Source organism: Brienomyrus brachyistius, chromosome 25 (genome assembly GCF_023856365.1).
Source record: "Brienomyrus brachyistius isolate T26 chromosome 25, BBRACH_0.4, whole genome shotgun sequence".
NCBI classification, from domain to species: Eukaryota; Metazoa; Chordata; class Actinopteri; order Osteoglossiformes; family Mormyridae; genus Brienomyrus; species Brienomyrus brachyistius.
This window is the reverse complement of record NC_064557.1, coordinates 7,116,394-7,135,890: the sequence shown is the minus strand read 5'-3', so window position 1 is coordinate 7,135,890 and position 19,497 is coordinate 7,116,394. Positions and strand designations below refer to the sequence as shown.

Below are 19,497 nucleotides of genomic sequence, written 5' to 3'. Positions count from 1 at the left end.
GATTATTTTTCATTGCTGTTTTGGTCATAATACAGAATATAACAACAATTCCTTGTCTTGTTCGTTTAAGGAAACTTATCCAATGCCCGTCCTAGTTTAACCGTATCCCCGTTGCTAGGCAACTATAAACATGCCGGATTGTTTCACTTTCTTAGCCATACTGGACTACTGGTGAACTGGTTGCATCTTCTGACAATTATACCATTATAATTAATAGATATAACCTATAGGTCTCGTGAAATAAACTCTTATGTCCCGTAAGTATGAAGTCACGATTATCCACGTATTAGTATTATTGAAACAGTTGACAGTAACGTGTCGTTGAATAATAGAGTTAAAATTAAAATATGTAATCCACAAACAATAGAAATCACAAGTAAATATTAATAGAAATATTAATATTATAGTTTTACTGTAAACCAGCTGTCGAGTGCCGTCTGTATTACTATATTGTTTACTTTTACTTAACTAATTATTTTCTATATCTGCTACACCTGTATTCTACCATATATTTCATTATTTCATTTTTTATTTATGACTTGCTTATCTATTTTTAATTACTGAAAGTGCCTGGCGTGAACTAGAATGTGTTGCTAACTTACGGTATTTAATGACAGTTTGTGGGATTGAGGGTGATTTATGGCAGCAGAACCTGCCCAATGTAAATGAAACGCTTACTCGCTCTCTGCTGCTAGTCAGCCATCCTGACTCCTGCCACTTTGCTGAATATCTATTGCAAGCTGTTTATCCGATGACCCTAGTGGATGCATGAATGGATTAATGAGGAAACTTTCTTACAGTAATAAAGCCGATTCTGCTACTGTAAGCCAAATTAAGTTTTTTGCTGTAGCTACTGTCAAATACCTTTAAATAGCTCGTTACCATCTGGATAACACTCACCCATTCAGACTCTCACACTCACGCAATAAATCTTAAGGCAGATCTATATTATTTCATTATGAAGCCAAAATGATCTATATTAAAACCACTGAGGTAGTTTGCAAACCCTACAAACTATTTACGAACTGTTACATATGTGTAAATTTGTGTGCTGATTTCACTCGATTTCAAAATCTCACACCTGCCAGCTGACCGAAGTTGGCAACCCTGACTTATGTATATAGGTGGCTAAATGCATGTTTTCATTTTTATTTCTATCGTTATCAAAATGTTCAGTGGTGCAATGGAGCAGCAGCAGGGGCTGCCAGTGCGGCTGGGTCAGGTCGATCCCGACCGGCTTCTAGCTAGGCTAATTTCCGTAGCACCTCCACGGCCCTATCGCAATCCAGAGGCCCTCGTCTTTCCCGGTACCACCAAGGCCTTGGAGCGCAGGAGAGCAAGAGAGAATCCAGCTGAGCTGGAGATGCTGGTATGTACCTGCAGCCAAGCCTTTGTCTGGCTCCAAACTTGTTTTTTGTGGTTTGGGGGCTCATTCTCACAATGCTTAAGTGTAACGTCTGCTTTGTTTCAGCCTGTTCTAAGGAAATATCCGGAACGCAAGAAGCTAATATGCTCAAATGATACAGAAGTGGGGATGCATTCCGCATCCACAGAAAGGCCATCGTCCTCAGTGCACCTTCCCAGACTCTCAGGGCTCGAGACGCAGAAGCCGGTTAGCCATTGTGTAACCGTTGCCTAGTAACCCGCCTGTCCTGTAGGCAGCCTATGAGTTATGTTGACTTGTGTTACTATGGTTTCCAGGGTCAACTGTCCCAAAGTAAGAGCTACTCCCCGTCTCCTCCCAAAAGGCTTCGGTCCCATGCAGACACCTCAGCTTCGCCACTGTACCACACACCATCTCCTCCTCAGTCTCACCTCCTGCAGTTCAGATCAGTAAAGGAGGTGATCCATGCAAAAATTGATGAACCCCTTGACATCATTCAGACCGTCCGCAATAACCCTCATCTGGGAGTCCTCTACTTAGTTCCAGCTGTACCCAAGTCCTCCATCGATTATGACCCATACAACCTCAAGTAAGGTCAAGGGTGTTTTTCAGTATGCGTACTTGACTGTGGTTGGATATATTTTTAAATGTTTCATGTCAAATTTACCATAGGTTCTCTCATTATACGTCGTATGTTTTGTTTTTTGTGATTAATTCCTTTGAATTGAAATACTAGGTTCATTCAGCTATCATATCGATCACTGCCTCTTGGACAGGGTTGTGGAATATGTCAAAAAGAAGAGTCCAGACTTCTTCACCATCAGTCCAGCGGGCGTAACAAGCTGGAATAAGGGGGAAGATGCGTTTGTGCCTCTGAATAGGTGGGAATACGAATGCCGCTGCTACCGGAAGCTCTTGCGCATACCTACCTTCTCTCTATTCCGCAAGTGGAAGGCTTTCCGGGTGTGGAGGACCAATGTACGCTCCAAGAGCATGAAGAAGCACAGGTCCTCGCTGCAGAAGCACCTCTTCATCGCCAACGAGGTCAGCGTAGTTATTAGCCAGCGAATGTCCGCTGGGCTGTGGGAAACTTTGCGGTCATGAAGCGGAATTCAACATAAAATGGAAATCATGCAGATTTTAATCACCGATCTATACGCAGGGGGAGCAGGGGGAGTGCACAAGGCAAGGGAACCCCTACAATGAGATATCAGTTCATCATAGGCCTCATACATGCATTAAAATTTAAGATAATCCATTTGGCAGCGGATGAACATATACATTCTACACAGCAAATGTAGAGCCAGGATTCACACCCAGAGCTATTGTGCTTTGCTGAATGGAAATCAATCATCATTGATATTTTATAAAATCAAACTTGGATAACATGCTTTTCAGAAGAGTAATATACTGACCAGTGAGCATCTTCCATCACTGTCCCCAGTCACTACGTCCTGCACTCATTGACATTTGGGAGATGTGTTACCGTATAAGTGACATGGATCTATGCCGCTTCGAGAAGGACCACACCTATACCCTCAAGGAGTTCCAGAGTGCCCAGTACCAACACCTGAAGGAGGTGTGGTTTCAATCTATTGAACCATACGTGTATTTTATATAATATCTGATTTTAAGTTTGTGAAAAAAAACCTGTTGAAATTTGACGATTGAGTATATTGCTGTGAGGTCAGTTGTGGTGCTCTGTGTTTTTTGCAGGTATCTTCTCGCCTGGAGGAATTCAGGGAGCTGGTGAAGGAGGTGACCAAGACCGCATGCTGCACAGCGCTGCTGGAGGCTGGATACATGCCCGGTAATTACCTCGGTGGCTCCCAGGTGCAGAGAAGCAACAGCAGTAGGAGCAAAATTGTCTCAACACCCAGGTCACCGATCTCAAGCTGGGGAAGAGGCAGGGAGACTGATTTTTATTGTACAACAACAAAACCTGCAATTCATTGTCTCAACTGCAGGAGAACAAGTTCTAGCCGGACAGACAATGTCTAAGATGGAGATTCTTTCGGAGAAGCCACTAGACATTCCTTGTTTTCATCAGGTCATGAAGAGATCCCACTGCAGACGTCTCACGTGGTTTGTTTTCATATATACATTCTTTAAATGGGCTCATATACTTTTAAAAACCTTCTATCCACATTTCAGAGGAGTGCTTTGTGTTCTTACCCTCGCCTGAAGTACTGTAATGTTCGTACTGTTGATGGTGACCAACTGTTCAGCTTTATCAGACTGGTGGACTACCTAATTCTGGACACCTTGTACATACTGGTGGTGAATTCTGTGACCTCGTTGCTGAGCTTCCTGAAGGAGCACATTGAAAATACTCCCTCAGAGGATGTCATCCAGAACTGGTGTCTCTCTGAACCCGAAGAGGAGACCAAGAAGGTAGCAACATTTTTGGCAATGCTGTCATGCTAACCAGGGTTACTTAAAAAGATTCTAATTTAATTCATTACTCGTGTTACAGTATCTTTTTGTAGGGAAGCAATGTGCTATAATCATTCATTTGAAAGGACCAGGTGTATCTTGTGTTTTAGAGCAAATACTCAACCTCAGTGATAAAACTTGTTGAGGTTAGGAATTGTACTTTAGCATGTTTTAGCATTTAGGGTTAATTATTTGAAAAACATTTAATTTGCTTTGCAATGTAACTTAATTTGTATGCTGAATTTAAGGCTGCATATTTGGGTGAAGTATTTTGTCTCGTCATTTGTCAGGTATTGTGTTAAATGCCTCTCACTTTTTACTGCTGACTACAGGTCAATGTCGTGGACAAGGCCGCTATACCTCCACCAGTGTTCACAGCAGAGGTGGTGCTAGAAACCCAGAATTTGTCCTTCAAGCCTTCCCTAGAAGACTTCCTGGTTAGTAGAGATTATCTGCAGTTGTAGTGTCTGTGCAAGGGCTGTCTAGTATAGTTTTCACTGTTAGGCTCTGATGTATGACTTTGGAATGGATGACAGGACAGCGTTGGGGAGATCATCACGCGTTTTCAGGAGACAGTGCTCTCAGTGGATACCCTACTCTTCGACTCCCACTTTGATGCCTTCACAGAGTCATTACGGAGCAGCAAGGTAGACGTGTGCTTGTCCTGCTATTTTCGTTCAGTCGTTTCATTAGTCTATTGCGTATAGAGTGTTGCTTCAGGATGTTGGGATTTTAGAATCACCTCACTGAGACCATGATGTTACAGGAGGTGGATGGTGAGATGTCCGAGGACAGCCACAATTTGGAGATGATGTTCAGGGATGAGAACCTTCTGCAAACTCTCATCGAGAATATAAAGGTGACCATTAGAACTGTGAGAATTGTTGCTACAATGGGCTAATGTTCAAATGAATGTTAGTGCAAGGCCTCATAAAAGATATTGTCGTTCTATACCATAGTATAGTATTTTATGGTATTGTTGCAAAAACTAACCATGATCTTAATTACTCATTGTTTAGTCCCCGGGTTAAAAATGTCCAACTTGTGGACAACTTGTACTCATGAACAGACAAAAAGCCTGCTATTAAAAAAATCAGGATAAATGCGATGATTTGTAATAAGAAAATGCACACAATACTTTGTGAATCCTGCAAAAAAAAACTGCATGGCTTCAGCTATAGCTACGGTACAGTACTGTATGTAGTTACAATAATTATTAATAATAAAAGTATTATATGCAGTATCATTATTATTATGTATTGCATTATTTTTCTGACTTACCTACAAATTCGACTTAAAGATAGGGTTAGGGAACGGACCTCGTACGTAACCTGAGAACGGCCTGTAATGACTGTGGATGGCTGCTCGGCTCAGTTAGCCATCATCCAGGTTGATAAATTAGCGCTGTTGTCTGGAAGATGCTGATGGTATGCATCTCTCTATTCACACGTCTTACCAGCAAGCTCTGCAGTTTTCCTTCAGAGCAGCAGATGTGTACGCTCACACCTTGGAGCGATTCCGTCTCTTCTTCAAGGAGAACATGGGTTTGGACCTAGACGTTCTCAAGAAGCAGGACCACGGTATCACCACCCAGTTTGTGTGTTTTTTTCCCCCAAATATGTATAAAAATGCATAAAAAGATATTTAACGATCCCATCTGTTGAGCATTTGCTTATGTGCCTATAATTCCTTCAAGTTTATAAATAGTTGTGTTAAACTTCCTAATATGTTAATGGTACAGGAGTAGACTTCTTCAGGGACAATCTAGAGAAGCACCACAAGCAGCACAAGGAAGCTCTAGCCATTAAACAGAAGAGACATCTGGGACTCCTCCTTGTGGAAACCAGCCAATTCCAGGCGAAGCTGGTTCCTTCTCCCCTGCGTTGCTTAGAGGTAAGATGCTATAATCACAGCCAGACAGACGGTATCTGATGCATTATTGCATTATAATACTGTAGCTACAGAGTGAGATTTCTTTAATCCTGCCAACCATTCAGGGTGGCTTGTATAAACAGCAGTCATAGGCTGCAGGGAATGCAGAGTCTTCAAGCACTGCAGACAGGATGGTACGTTTATGGTGTGTGTGTGAAGGCACAACTTCACATCGAGATTCAGAGAACAGAAGAGAGGATTGTATTCATTTGTAGCTGTAAATAATTTTGGAAATAGAAATGATTTTCTCTCTGAGTCTCTGGTGGGTTGTATACATCTCAAAATCACACACTTTAATGCCAACCGTTGCCGGTTTTTGGGTGTTTATGTATATGTACACATTGAGAAATACATAAAAAAAAAACCCTTACAAGAGCAAGATGTCATGATACATTTACACTACAAGCATTCTCAGATGGATACTTCAGACAAAATTGCCTCTATTGCATCTTTGAGTATCTATATGACTATGGATGTATGCAGGAAATTTTAGCTTGTAGCATGATTAGCTTGCATCGCTGTGTAAGTTCAGTAATTATATCACCATCTCCTTTTTCCAGGCCATCAACGACATGTTACCCATTTTGGCAAAGAAAAAGATGGACACCATCATGGCTGAGCTCCAGGATGCACAGTTTAAATTGGAATTTCTGCCCACATCTACTGCCGAATTTGTCAAATCCTTGACATTCCTAGATGAGATTCAGGAGAGGGTGAGTTTAGAGGATTGCTGTCACCTCTGTTTATCCTGAGTTACAGATGTTCAGTGTTGAAATTTTAATGTGATGTTTCCCGCCATTAGATTGACATGTTGGATGCAGAGGCTGAGACAGTTAGCCAGATGTACACGCTGATTGAGCAGTACTCTGTGCCCACGCCGCCTGAAGACTTTGCTATGTACACTACCTTGAAGCCTTCCATCACCAGCGTGCGCAATGCCATCGACAAGGCTGACGGCGAGAGAGACATGAACATTGAGAAGTTCTGTCAACATCTGCAGCGTGATAGCGATGACCTTAACAGAGAGGTCAGGAGGCTCACGCAGCAGGCTCAGGTGATTTATATCTACCTTAAAACATGCTTCTATGGAGAACTGTATATGCCAATCCTATCTCATCCATTTGGCTTGTGGGAGTTTTACATACACAAAATGTTCTGAGGGAAGAATGAAAAATGACATTTTCAGAGAAATACCCAATCAGATTGTACGGGAGATGGGTCCAAGCAAATACAGGTGGCAGGACCAAGACATCTGATTGGTTGGCTACAGACCTACCTCCTGTACAATCTGATTGGTTCTCTCTGAACCAATCATTTTTCATTCTGCCCTCTGAACATTTTTGTGTAAAAATATCTCCCATGAGCCAAAACTTTACAGCAATATGTGCGCCTTCTTACATCTGTGAAACTAAACAGATCAAATAGGTTTAATTGGAAAGTATTAAGTGGCATATTTGCCAAATTAATTGTTTTAATTCACACCACTTACTGTTCCAGGAACAGCAAACACTGGACATCACTGCTGAAAGGTCAGTGGTGAAGGAGCTACTGGAGGAGATTCACAGAACCATCGAGGATCTGCAAACTCAAGCCCTCCAGTATAATAAGTACCAGAAGAATTTCAAGGTGAAACAACTTCCTATTTACCACCGACTTTGACCTGATAGATCTCATTGCACCTAGAATTTTATGGAGTCACAGACTGTGAAGGTTGTTCAGTAAGTATTCAGCTTTACATGCTAAACAGGGTTGGTGCTACACTCTTGCAGGTGGAGGTTACAAAATACGAGGCTCTGGAGGAGCTGAGCGTGGAGGTTATGTTGAGGAGGCTGCTTTGGGAATCTCTGGAGGAATGGGAGGTCCTACAAGCTCACTGGATGGAGGTAAGAGCAGCTGAACGAAGTCCACGCACTGCAGGTGTAAATATCTGGTGGACAGGTTGCGTTTTCATTTGTCTTTGAAGTTCTTTGCAAAGAAATGTACATTTTTTTAGGTTGACCCAGCACCAAGAATGGTGATGGTGATGAGTTTTGTGTGGTATATCGCCTTTTCAGTGTCTCGCTGGTTATTTCTTGATTCGTTTTCCTCATGCTCTCTCCAGTGCAAGTTTGAGGAATTGGACCCTGAAGAGCTGAGTGCTCAAGTCACAAAATACAGCAAAATCGTGATGCAACTGGAGAAAGGTCTCCCACCCAATAACGTGGTGTCCAGGCTGAAGGATCACGTGGACAGCATGAGGGAAAAGGTAGATTTGACAAAATCTTAGCACCTTAATTGCATGGGGCTTCCTCTACATCTCCAATTCATCATCCTTTATTAGATTGATGACAGGACAATATCCCTTTCACAGTGATTATTAATTATGAGTGATAAGAGGTGAGTTTCCAGAACCTCACTATGTCCAGATTTTGATACAGATTTAGTGGCATGTATAATGTTAAAGTCACGGTCTTTCAAACACTGTCCAAAAATGGGTAGTGCTTTACTTTAACTGCACCTTCATAATACAATCATTATGCATTCACAGAACATTCATAATGCATTCATAAGCAGCATGTAAGTATATATTAAAGCTGTTAATACATGTTGAGATGTTAATATACATTAATAGAAATGTTATACAATGATACAAGTATAATGTCTGTTATTAATATATAATGTTTGTTAATGTGTATTTAAGCTGTTAAGGTATGTTAGTATGTTAAGGTATACTTATATGCTGTTTATGAATGTTATATGAATGCATTATGAATATTCTGTGAATGCATGATGATTGTATTATGAAGGTGCATTTAAGTAAAGCGTTACACAAAGATGGAGGATCCATTTGTTCACATGAACTCATTCCCCATGTTTTCAGCTCCCAGTTGTCACTAACCTGAGGAACCCATACCTCAAAGAACGACACTGGGACATGCTGGAGCAGATTGTGGGCACCAGTTTAGTTGCCGAGCCACTCACACTGGCCATCTTGGAGGACCTTGGGATCTTTGGCTTTGACTCCAGGATCCAGGAGGTGACAAACGCATTGTGCTCATATCGTAAACCCTCTCCGTTCAACAGGCAGAAGTCGGTTGATGTATAAAATATCGTTTCCAGGTTTCAGGGCAAGCCTCAGGTGAAGCTTCCCTAGAGACGGTTCTCAAAAAGGTGCGGACATATTCATTCATAGTGTGTATTCACTGTTCTTAACTTCAACGCACCTTCTGTATGTTTCATGAATTTCTTTCCCCTTTATATTCCCATCCATCTTCTAACCTCGTATCCTGGGACCTGTATCACAAAGTTAGACTTCTCGCTTAGCCGGATAACTTGTCGGATTTAAGGTTCCCCAGTTTAAATGGACTTATCCAGCTAAGCGAAGAATCCGACTGTGATACAGGCCCCTGGTCAGAAGCCGTCACACCACCCTCCTTTATGCTCGTCTGCATTAAATGTTACCGTTTCACTCTAATATTAAACGTGTTTCCATCCATCACATCCATTTCAGGTGGAAGATTGCTGGAAGAGCACAGAGCTCGTGGTGCTCTCTCATCGGGAGTCCAAAGACGTGTTTATTCTCGGGGGGACGGACGATATTCAGGTCAGTGCTCCTTCCTCTGGGGACTAAGGCTCGGCGTGAAATCGCATTTCCTGCCTGCGCATGCCACCTGTCGCTGTTGTCTCCGCTGCTCCTCTCTACGAACTCCCTCACAGAGGCCTCTTAGACCGCTTCTCACGTCCGCTGTGTTTAGGTTCTGCTAGACGACAGCGTCATCAATCTAGCTGCGGTGGCGTCCTCTCGCTATGTGGGCCCGATCAAGGCCAAAGTGGACGAGTGGCAGACACAGTTGGCCCTGTTCAGTCAGACTCTGGTGAGACCAGAACCTAACCCATGATCCTCCAATGCTTGCATTATATTGATGTCCCAGCAAAAATGATCTATTCAAGAATGGGATGTATTGTTGATAGGTGTTGCATTACATTTAATCAAATATCTTTTTCGCATTGTATTTTACTGACTAATGGGAAAAATTAGGCTTTGAAGCACACGGCCTATTAATTGTGTGTTATCATTCCCTGACACGTAAGCATGTAGCTATATGTTGTGTAACGATAAATTGCGCTACAAATTTCCGACAATTTGAATTTCAGAAATAAAAAATGAGCTCAAATTATTATGAGGATGTATAATCTAGTTTTTCCAAGCCGTAACTGCATTGTTTAGTCAGCAGAAAGTGCAACAACTAATGACTGGATTCTTAAAACTGCTTTTATACCAAGTTGGTCTGCAATCCTCCTACAGGCTACAGTTGTTTGTCTCAGTAATGATTTTTGATTAAGCAAATGAAACAAAAGTTTATTTAACAAAAGGAATATTTATGTTGGTAAAGAATGGGAAAAAAAAAAAATTAAGAAAAAGTGCAAAATTTTTTTGAAAAACATCACAGGAAAATTGAATCGTGAATTCAGTGTTATGAATGAATCAAAATCATGAATTGGGTGTATTAATACATGCCTAATGACAGTTACGAGCCATTTTTCATTGGTTAAACCAGGCTGTGATTGACAGTGTGCAGTCGACACCCCCTTTCCCCCCGGGGACATCGTAGCCATTGCTATCACCATCACTAGGTGATGCTGCTTGTAGACCGTTGTTTACATTTGCGTAAACAGGACGAGTGGCTGACGTGTCAGAGAAACTGGCTGTATCTCGAGAGCATCTTCAGCGCCCCGGATATCCAAAGGCAGCTGCCAGCTGAGGCTAAGATGTTCCTGCAAGTAGACAAGTCCTGGAAGGAGATCATGAGGAGGGTGAACCAGCTGCCCAAGGCCCTGCGGGCTGCAACGCAGCCAGGTAGGAAGAGAGCAGAGACCTGAGGCCTCACAAAGTCCAGACGAGAACAAGGACAGGCAAAATGCATTATATGTAATGGATTTCAGTATGTTGTCCATAGCATTTACTTTTAGATGTTTTGGTTAATTATCATGGGGGGGGGGGGGCACAATGGTGCAGTGGTTAGCACTGCTGCCTCACACCTCTGGGACCAGGGTTCCATGTGTGTGGAGTTTGTATGTTCTCCCTGTCTTGTTGTGGGGTGTCCTCCAGGTACTCTGGTTCCCCCCTACCTCCATAGTCCAAAAACATGCGGAGGTTAGTTGGAGTTGTGGAATTGCCTGTAGCTGTGTGACGGACTGGCATCTCATCATGGGCTGTTCACCACCTTGCACCTGTAGCTGCCAGAATAGGCTCTGCAACCCTGAATAAGTTTTGTGGTTACAGAACAAGGATGGATGGATGGATGGGTTCATTCATGTTTGTTTAAAATTGTAGTTGAACTTTAGGATATGATTTTTACTTTTAAATAAATATAAATGGCAAAGAATCTAAACCTGTGTTTCTCATCCTGGCCCTTGGGGACGCCCAGATAGTGTGCATTTTTGCTCCCTGCAGGACTTAGGACGGAGCAAAAACACGGACCAGTTGGGGGTCTGGAACCATGTAACCATCTAAACCATGCTTGGTCTGTGGCCTGTATTACGAAGTGGGGTTACTGGCTTAAATCCGACAAGTTACCCCGATAAGCCAGTAACCCCGCTTTGTAGTACAGGCCACTGATCTCAGTTTTATAAAGACAACATTCTCTATTTTTATTTTGATTTGTGTTTTCAGGTCTGCTGGAAATGTTCCAGAACAATAATGTTTTACTGGACCAGATTCAGAAATGTCTAGAAGCATACTTGGAATCCAAGAGGGTCATCTTCCCCAGGTCAGGAAAAAGGGGGTCTGTACCTGGGGGAGTGTTCTTAACTACACTGGCAGTGTCCAAGTACCCATTTCATACTGTAAATGGTGAATTCAGTCGATGGCTTTAATCATTCATAAAAGAATAAAATTGTTTCTTATACCTATCATTCCGATACGGTATGTTACATTTAATTGTCAGTTATGTTCACGTTCCAGTTGTGTTGTGTTCAGGTTCTACTTCCTGTCAAACGACGAGCTGCTTGAAATCCTGGCGCAAACTAGGAACCCTCAGGCAGTGCAGCCGCACCTGCGGAAATGCTTCGATGCTATTGCTCGACTGGAGTTTGCGTCCGTCTCCCCACCGCCCGCCGATGCCCCCGACAAGGGAGACACAGAGAAGGTCTTCAGCAATGACATCCTGGCCATGGTCTCTCCTGAGGGAGAGAAGGTCAGTGCTGCAGGTCTTCGATCTTAAATGATACAAGCTGTGTCCTGCTGGTGTGGCGAACGAGACTGAGCTCCTTGAGTTTTTCAATAGCTACCAACATATTTTTAAACTACGGGTAGTGCCCAGGTTAAGAACCACTTGTACTGTTATGAAGGGGCTGCCATAAAACAGAAGCTGAACTAAATAGCTAAAGACAATGGTTATAATAACGAACACCCGCACTACTTTGCAACACTCATGAAAACATTACACGGCTTCAGCAGTTCATTGCTCGAGTTACAATACAGTATTTTATGTAGTTGCTACTGGTACTTCTACTACTCTGACTTAATTCTACTAATCTGACATAAAGGCAGACTTGGGGAAGTGATCTCGTTCGTAAGCTGGGGGCAGCCTGTACTAATAGGCTTCACGGGTATTATTTTGGTTGTGGCCTTGAAGCATTTCAATTTGTGGATCACATTGGTTTCCCTCTTCATCTGATGTACTGTAGGTGGGTCTTGGGAAAGGGTTGAAGGCTCGTGGGAATGTAGAAGACTGGCTGGGAAAGGTAGAGGAAGGCATGTTTTCGTCCCTGAGGCGTCTGAGCAAGGCCTCGATCGCGGACTATCAGAGCAAGCCCAGGGCAGAGTGGGTGGTGGCAGGACACCCCTCGCAGGTACAGCTCCACTAAGGCAATTTCAACGGTGTCAGTTTCAATTTCTGACCATGACACTCAAGGCTTGGGTTCCGTCTTCTAGGTCGTGCTGACTGTTTCCCAGTTGATGTGGTGTCGAGACTTGGACAGCTGTTTAGAAGGGGAGCATGACCACTTTGAAGCTCTTCAACAGTTCGAAAAGGTCAATTTTGAGGTATGGTTCAAAGCAAATACATGAATGAAATATGTTTAATTATATATCCGTGACATCTATGCATGTCATTCCGTGCTGCCTCTTTCCCTGCTTGCTGAAGGTCACCCTTCATTTGCCGTTCTGTTCCTACTTGAGTCCCACCTTGATTTCGCCCAGCAAATAAGTGCCGTTTCTCCTGATCGTGCAGAGGCTGAATGATTTGGCCGCGCTGGTGCGTGGCAGCCTGCCCAAGCTGCACAGGAACATCATCACCGCCCTCATCACCATCGACGTGCATGCCCGTGACATCGTCACTGACCTCATCAAGGAAAAGGTGAATCCTGGCCGCGATCCGGGGCAACAGAAGGGCTGGTGAAATTCCTGCATGGACATTCCTTCAGAGCGATAAACGCGTGCTCTCTCCCTCTCGTGTCTGCACCCGACAGGTTGATTCAAGGAGCAGCTTTCAGTGGCAGAGGCAGCTCCGGTACGACTGGGACCTCGACCTAGACCACTGCGTGGCCAGGATGGCTCTGTCGCAGTACATTTACGGATACGAGTACCTGGGTGCTTGTCCCCGGCTTGTGATCACACCCCTCACTGTAAGCCTTCCTCACACAGAAATATGACAGCCACATATTTTATGCACGTTCCTATATGACTGCATATTGTACAAGGTAATCAGACAAACCCTAAATCTAAATCTCTCAAAAATAAAACGAGTTTGTGGGTGTATTGTGGGGTTTAGAATCTTAACCTGTGAGGCGAGTCTCATGTTCCAGGGCCTGTATTTTCCAGAAACCTCTATGGCACTGCAGAACAACGGCAGGGAAATCTGCATACGAGACTGAATGACCACATAGAAGCTCGAGTCGATATGTAACAAATTGAATTTTCAGGACCGTTGCTACCTCTGCCTGATGGGGGCGCTGCAGCTGGACTTGGGCGGTGCCCCGGCCGGGCCAGCAGGGACGGGCAAAACCGAAACCACCAAGGATCTTGCCAAAGCCCTGGCCATTCAGTGTGTCGTGTTCAACTGCTCGGACGGCCTGGACTACAAGGTGCCTCCCTGTCTGTTACCCTTCTCCCATCAAACTCCTTTCACCTCTCTTTGATATCCATGATATCCAGCATATTCTTTACCCCATTACTGCTACTCAGTTTACATGGACCATCTCCTTAATTAACCCATATACTGTATCGTTTGATTTGTTACTTGCTTTCTTCCTCTTTCTCTATCAGCTTTCCCATTAGGTCCTGACTTGAACACCAAATGCATGCTTTTTTGCAGACTCTCACTAGGTGTCAGCATAACCCAAGTGTTGTTTTATGAATCTTAAAATGCTTTTGCCATTACATTGACGGTACATTTATTTATTTATTTGTTTTCCCAAAACATCTAAAAGTGACATACAAGCAAGGTTCATAGCACATTACAAACATAATGATATTTTACGTTTCACATTTAATTGCATGAAATATATTTCTCTCAGTTAAGTGCATTAATAATTAAAAAATGCATCAGGAATTGAGAATTTTTAAATCCCATTAATACAATTGCTTATTTTTATTTTCTTTGCTGTCATCCTGCTGTTCAGTACTTTTACATTTTTAAAATAAAGTCAGTGGTGATTCACTTTACTCTTTAATGATTTCATTTGAGGTTAATCCTTTTCAGGGAATAATCTTTTAGGGCAGATTCCCTGAGTCCATTCTTGTTTCCAGCTTTATTCTGAATAGCAGAGCTCTATCAATGCATTTTTGTTACCAAAGATGACAGACAGCTTTTATTTTTCGCCTGATACATTCAAATGGAAATGATACCCGGCGCCTCACTGCAGTCTTATTACAAAATCCATTCCTCTTTTTATAAATCCATAGAAACCATCTTCATATTTATTTTTAGCTACTGTGAATCAGTATTCCACTGTTTTTTTTTTTTAAATCACACTTTAATTAATTACACCATGCTTATCTGAATTCACACTCCTCCATTTGTTAATAGACCCGCTTTCAAACCTCTCTTTAATCAGATGATGGGCCGGTTCTTTAGCGGCTTGGCCCAGTCGGGGGCCTGGTGCTGTTTCGACGAGTTTAACCGGATTGACGTCGAGGTCCTGTCCGTCATTGCTCAGCAGCTCATCGCCATCCGCCATGCGAAACTGGCTAAGGTAGTACGCTTCCCCAAATCCGCAGCCACGCCGCACCACAAGTCTCAACGAGTCATTCTGTTCACGATCCCAAATCCCAATTTTTGTGGTTTTAATAAGTTTATCCCTTGAATTCCAAGTTGAGGATTTTCTTCCATCTGAGGCGTGTCACACTTTGGATATAGAGTCACACCTGCGCTTTTGCTTCCTCGAAGAAATCTTTCGGTCTGTGTTCTAACCTGCCGCCCCTGGTTGTCGACGGGTCACACCCCAGCTGTCCAGGTTCATGTTCGAGGGCCGAGAGATCAAGCTGGTGACGACGTGTGCGGCTTTCATCACCATGAACCCCGGCTATGCGGGCAGGACGGAGCTGCCAGACAACCTGAAGGCTCTCTTCCGACCAGTAGCCATGATGGTGCCCAACTACGCTCTGATCGCTGAGGTCACCGGCGGCCAATCATCTCGTCATGCGTGTCACAGTGACAGAGGACTCTCGATTCTGCTCCAGGTGTATCAGACGTCTCATCAACATGTGGCCTTTTTACCTATCGTGCAGGTGATCCTCTATTCCGAAGGCTTCCAGTCCAGTAAGGCTCTGGCCCGAAAGATGACCCAGATGTACAAACTGTGCAGCGAGCAGCTCTCTCAGCAGGACCACTACGACTTTGGCATGCGGGCCGTCAAATCTGTGCTCGTCATGGCTGGGTGAGGGGATGAACCCCAGGCCACGATGGCTGGCCGAGTCCACAATGACTTCCCTTCACTTGTATTGGCACTTCACTGCCAGAAATACATGCAAAACTCAGGACTATTGTGAATTTCTAGGGGCGGATATGGAGTATGGCTGCAATTCCATGCTTAGATTTCTTTTTGCAGTGCATACTAATTTATGGGGGATTGATTTACAAGCACAAGCATCTTGTGACACTCAAAAGTCAGTGTCAGTGAATTTGCTCTTATACTAACCATAAATCCAAATATATAGCTAAGCCATTATTATGGGCTGCTCACAAGGCAATAAAAACAGTATGCTTTGCTGAATTATGGATGAACTGGTATTTATTTACAATGGGCTTTAACAACATACAGCTACTCAGGGTTAATAACAGCTGTTTAGGGAAAATACTGAATTAACTCTGTAGAGATTAACTCTACAGAAATTAACTCTACATTTTTTATGAGCCACTGCGTTAGTGCTTGTAGTACTCACCGTTTATCTAACTTACTCACTTAAAGCAAGTGGCTGAGTTTAATTTCCAGCCCTGTGTGTATGTAAGTGTGTGGAACCAAGTTTATTTTTCAAGAGTAATCAATGGAGTAACCAGAGCCTGAAAAGTTATTTATTCTGAATTTCCAGGTCCCTAAAGAGAGAAAATCCCGACCTTAGTGAAGACGTGGTCCTGATCAGAGCACTCAGAGACGCCAACCTTCCCAAGTTCCTCACAGACGATGCTTTGCTTTTTGGGTAAGCGTTGAGAATCTGTCATATCGTTATGCAGGATATGGCCAGACCAATGACAGCCATAATTGCAAACAAAAGCTTCTGGAGTCCAGAAAAACTTTTGTCTTGCGTAATTCCACAGAGGCATCCTCTCAGACCTGTTTCCGGGTGTGACCATCCCTGACCACGACTATGGAGTTCTTCAGTCCACCATCGTAGACTGCCTGGGTCAGCTTCATCTGCAACCCCTTCCCAGCATGACAAACAAGGTCATCCAACTGTACGAGACCATGATTGTACGTCATGGTGTCATGCTAGTGGGGCCCGCGGGTGGTGGCAAGACCACCGTCTACACCGTCCTGGCCAAGGCCTTGGAGATGCTCTACTCCAGAGGGCACAAGAACCCCTTCTACCTGCCCGTCAAAACTTACGTACTGAATCCCAAGTCGGTGAGCATGGGAGAGCTGTATGGCGAGGTGAACCCACTCACTCTGGAGTGGCGGGATGGCCTGATGGCCCTAACCGTGCGGACAGCTACCACCGACCCCAGCGACGAGCACAAGTGGGTGGTCAGCGATGGGCCTGTGGATGCCCTTTGGATCGAGAACATGAACACCGTGCTGGACGACAACAAGATGCTGTGCCTGGCCAATAGTGAGAGGATCAAGCTCACGCCGTCCATCCACATGATGTTTGAGGTAAGGGTGGCGATGAGAACGGCAGCTTGACCGTACTCGTGTACCTATTTTATGTCGTCTTCCATTGCCGACGACCAGTTCCAGTACCAAGAACACAAGAACCCAAGGATGGTAAATCCCTAGATTCTTGCTCCGCCCCTAATATCAAGGATTCTTGGGAGGCTGGGTAGCAGGAGCAGTCTTGCCAAGACCACAAGTATGGTATTTTCATTCTTGGCACTGGGGAACAGCCCATGTGTCATCCTTACCTTCTTGGTTTGCCTCCATCTCAGGTCCAGGACCTGGCTGTGGCTTCACCCGCCACCGTCAGTCGCTGCGGGATGGTCTACATTGATCCTAATGAGCTGAAATGGATGCCCTATGTGCAGTCATGGATCACAGGGCTTCCCGAAAAAGTAAGGTCATGTATTCTCCATTAGTGACAGAAAAGATCTAATCTTTACTATATTAGTCTGGATGAGCTATTAAGATAAATAGACGACTGTATACTGCGACTTTGCTAGGATCTTTAGCCATCAAGGCTGCCCCGCCCCCTCTGATGTCACAATGATCGTAGCGCCATGAAGGGTTTTTGTAAAAGAAAACTTGAACTAGGAGTGTATGGAATTCTGAGCATGAATGTTAAAACATCTGAGCAAAACAATTCTGTTGTAGGAAAGGGAGGTACTTGTTATCCCTTGTTATTTTAATAAAATTAACTTTTACTGTAATTACCACAGTTACGGTACATTTTCCCACAGATAACAGAGCCCATGAGGGGATACCTCCGTAATCTGTTTGAGGAGCATGTGGAGAAGGGACTGCAGTTTGTCAATAAGACACGTATCCAGGCTATGGCTCAGGTGGACATCAGTAAGGTGACAACCCTCTGCCGCCTGCTGGAGGCACTGTTGCTGAGCAGGGATGGACCTCGATTCAGCATGGTACAACATGGTTTATTCTACTAAATGTTTTATTATCCATTGGATGCTAGACCAGTAGTTGTTAGCATCATAATGTAGAATTGTATAAAAACCTCGATGTTTTTGACCTTGCAGCTACGTATGATGTTGCACCATCGTTTTTATCAAATCTGCAGTGGGCATCAAAGACTCCATTATGCATTTTGTTTGTATTCATAATCCATCTATATATAAAATGTAAACCTAAGCCAATATTTTTGAATTTGTTATAGGAGCCAAACAGGTTGAACAGTGTCCTGTGCCAGACCTTTGTGTTCTGCTATCTGTGGTCAGTGGGAGGGAACTTGACGGAGAGCCACTGGGACGCGTTCGACCACTTCGTCAGGCAGCAGTTTGAGGACAACAGTGATGCCAAGGCAAGGTTCTCAATACTCATTAGCACCTCCTAGAGATTAAGACCAGAAACACAGGTATTTATTATTGTAGCTTTGCCGAAAGAACCACATTTATTTCTCTGTTATAGTGAAGAGTGAAGTGCCTTCAGGTTCAGCGTAGTGTCAGGCTTCCCGTTTAAGCTCTTTGTGACGTTGCCTGTGGGGAACCCCTTGGCAAACAGTGACGGAGCTCGACCGAACCCATATACACACCAACATGGTGTCAGACCTCTACACAAAGCAGTAGTACCTGTAGCCAGTGTCAAACGATGCCTTATAGTTGAAGATTAATGGAAGAATATATTTCCGAGGCCTCATTTTACCAGTGTTGAAATACAAAAGCACTGTAAAAGGAGATAAATTTTGTATTACATAAGTTAGCTATCTACCGTGAACATTTTTATTTGTAGGATAAAAAATTTATTTTTTTTTTCCAGCTGGGAGATCATGTTTTAATAAGTATCTGTGTGACCTCTGACCTCTGGACCCTAAAGCTGTATCGTTGCCGCAAGGCAACGTTGTGTTATTAGGGTATAAAAACGGCAAGTTGTTGTTTTCTAAAAGCAATATTTCATTATTTAAAAAAATAAATCAATGAGTCTGTTATTTGCGCCTTCATGCATTTACAGAGACGAGACTCGGACATGAATGTATAATAATTATCTTTTGCTTTTCCCACTTCATTATTCCTCTGTTGTTGGCTGGAGTTGTAAAGCATGATTTTTCCACACACAGGCATGTACTATTATTATTAATAATAATAATTATAATAAAGTACATTTAAGGACTGCAATTAAATCAAATTTAACGCTTTGCTAATAAAACCTGTAAAGCAAAAAGGAAAATAAATAAAGCAAATAGGAAAATCACAGCCCCATTAAATGATATGGCTTCTTCATAATGTGCCACTGTTACAATGAACTGCTTTCCCAGATATCCTACCAGCAGAGAAATCAGCCTCGCTGCCTAGCAGCCTGCTGCGATTCCAAGGGGCAGCTCACTTTCACCGGCTGGGGTCGGTATCGACCCTTGGCTGAAGATCAGTCTGTACTGTTACTGATCGACAGAAGCAGCCCTATAGCTCTTTTCACCTTCCACTGGCTAATGGGCAAAA

General features: G+C 43.4%; 1 protein-coding gene across 1 annotated transcript in view; it reads left to right on the top strand.

Moving 5' to 3' along the window:
- Positions 1-160: 160 nt before the first annotated feature.
- Positions 161-19,497, top strand: part of dnah6 (dynein, axonemal, heavy chain 6) — a 66,211-nt gene continuing 46,874 nt past the window's right edge. Inside the window, exons 1-39 of the mRNA XM_048996552.1 lie at positions 161-257; positions 1,177-1,369; positions 1,472-1,612; positions 1,702-1,973; positions 2,161-2,428; positions 2,829-2,963; positions 3,101-3,194; positions 3,352-3,469; positions 3,613-3,778; positions 4,153-4,257; positions 4,357-4,467; positions 4,587-4,679; positions 5,280-5,400; positions 5,562-5,713; positions 6,313-6,465; positions 6,555-6,806; positions 7,250-7,378; positions 7,522-7,635; positions 7,854-7,997; positions 8,613-8,768; positions 8,852-8,902; positions 9,243-9,335; positions 9,487-9,606; positions 10,409-10,589; positions 11,406-11,502; positions 11,712-11,928; positions 12,422-12,586; positions 12,669-12,779; positions 12,967-13,092; positions 13,205-13,360; positions 13,658-13,819; positions 14,792-14,929; positions 15,183-15,350; positions 15,465-15,613; positions 16,266-16,373; positions 16,492-17,047; positions 17,320-17,442; positions 17,788-17,970; positions 18,222-18,365. Of these exons, the coding sequence (XP_048852509.1) occupies positions 1,184-1,369; positions 1,472-1,612; positions 1,702-1,973; positions 2,161-2,428; positions 2,829-2,963; positions 3,101-3,194; positions 3,352-3,469; positions 3,613-3,778; positions 4,153-4,257; positions 4,357-4,467; positions 4,587-4,679; positions 5,280-5,400; positions 5,562-5,713; positions 6,313-6,465; positions 6,555-6,806; positions 7,250-7,378; positions 7,522-7,635; positions 7,854-7,997; positions 8,613-8,768; positions 8,852-8,902; positions 9,243-9,335; positions 9,487-9,606; positions 10,409-10,589; positions 11,406-11,502; positions 11,712-11,928; positions 12,422-12,586; positions 12,669-12,779; positions 12,967-13,092; positions 13,205-13,360; positions 13,658-13,819; positions 14,792-14,929; positions 15,183-15,350; positions 15,465-15,613; positions 16,266-16,373; positions 16,492-17,047; positions 17,320-17,442; positions 17,788-17,970; positions 18,222-18,365 (5,958 nt within the window). The 5' untranslated portion in view covers positions 161-257; positions 1,177-1,183. The remainder of the gene's footprint in view (positions 258-1,176; positions 1,370-1,471; positions 1,613-1,701; positions 1,974-2,160; positions 2,429-2,828; positions 2,964-3,100; positions 3,195-3,351; positions 3,470-3,612; positions 3,779-4,152; positions 4,258-4,356; positions 4,468-4,586; positions 4,680-5,279; positions 5,401-5,561; positions 5,714-6,312; positions 6,466-6,554; positions 6,807-7,249; positions 7,379-7,521; positions 7,636-7,853; positions 7,998-8,612; positions 8,769-8,851; positions 8,903-9,242; positions 9,336-9,486; positions 9,607-10,408; positions 10,590-11,405; positions 11,503-11,711; positions 11,929-12,421; positions 12,587-12,668; positions 12,780-12,966; positions 13,093-13,204; positions 13,361-13,657; positions 13,820-14,791; positions 14,930-15,182; positions 15,351-15,464; positions 15,614-16,265; positions 16,374-16,491; positions 17,048-17,319; positions 17,443-17,787; positions 17,971-18,221; positions 18,366-19,497) is intronic.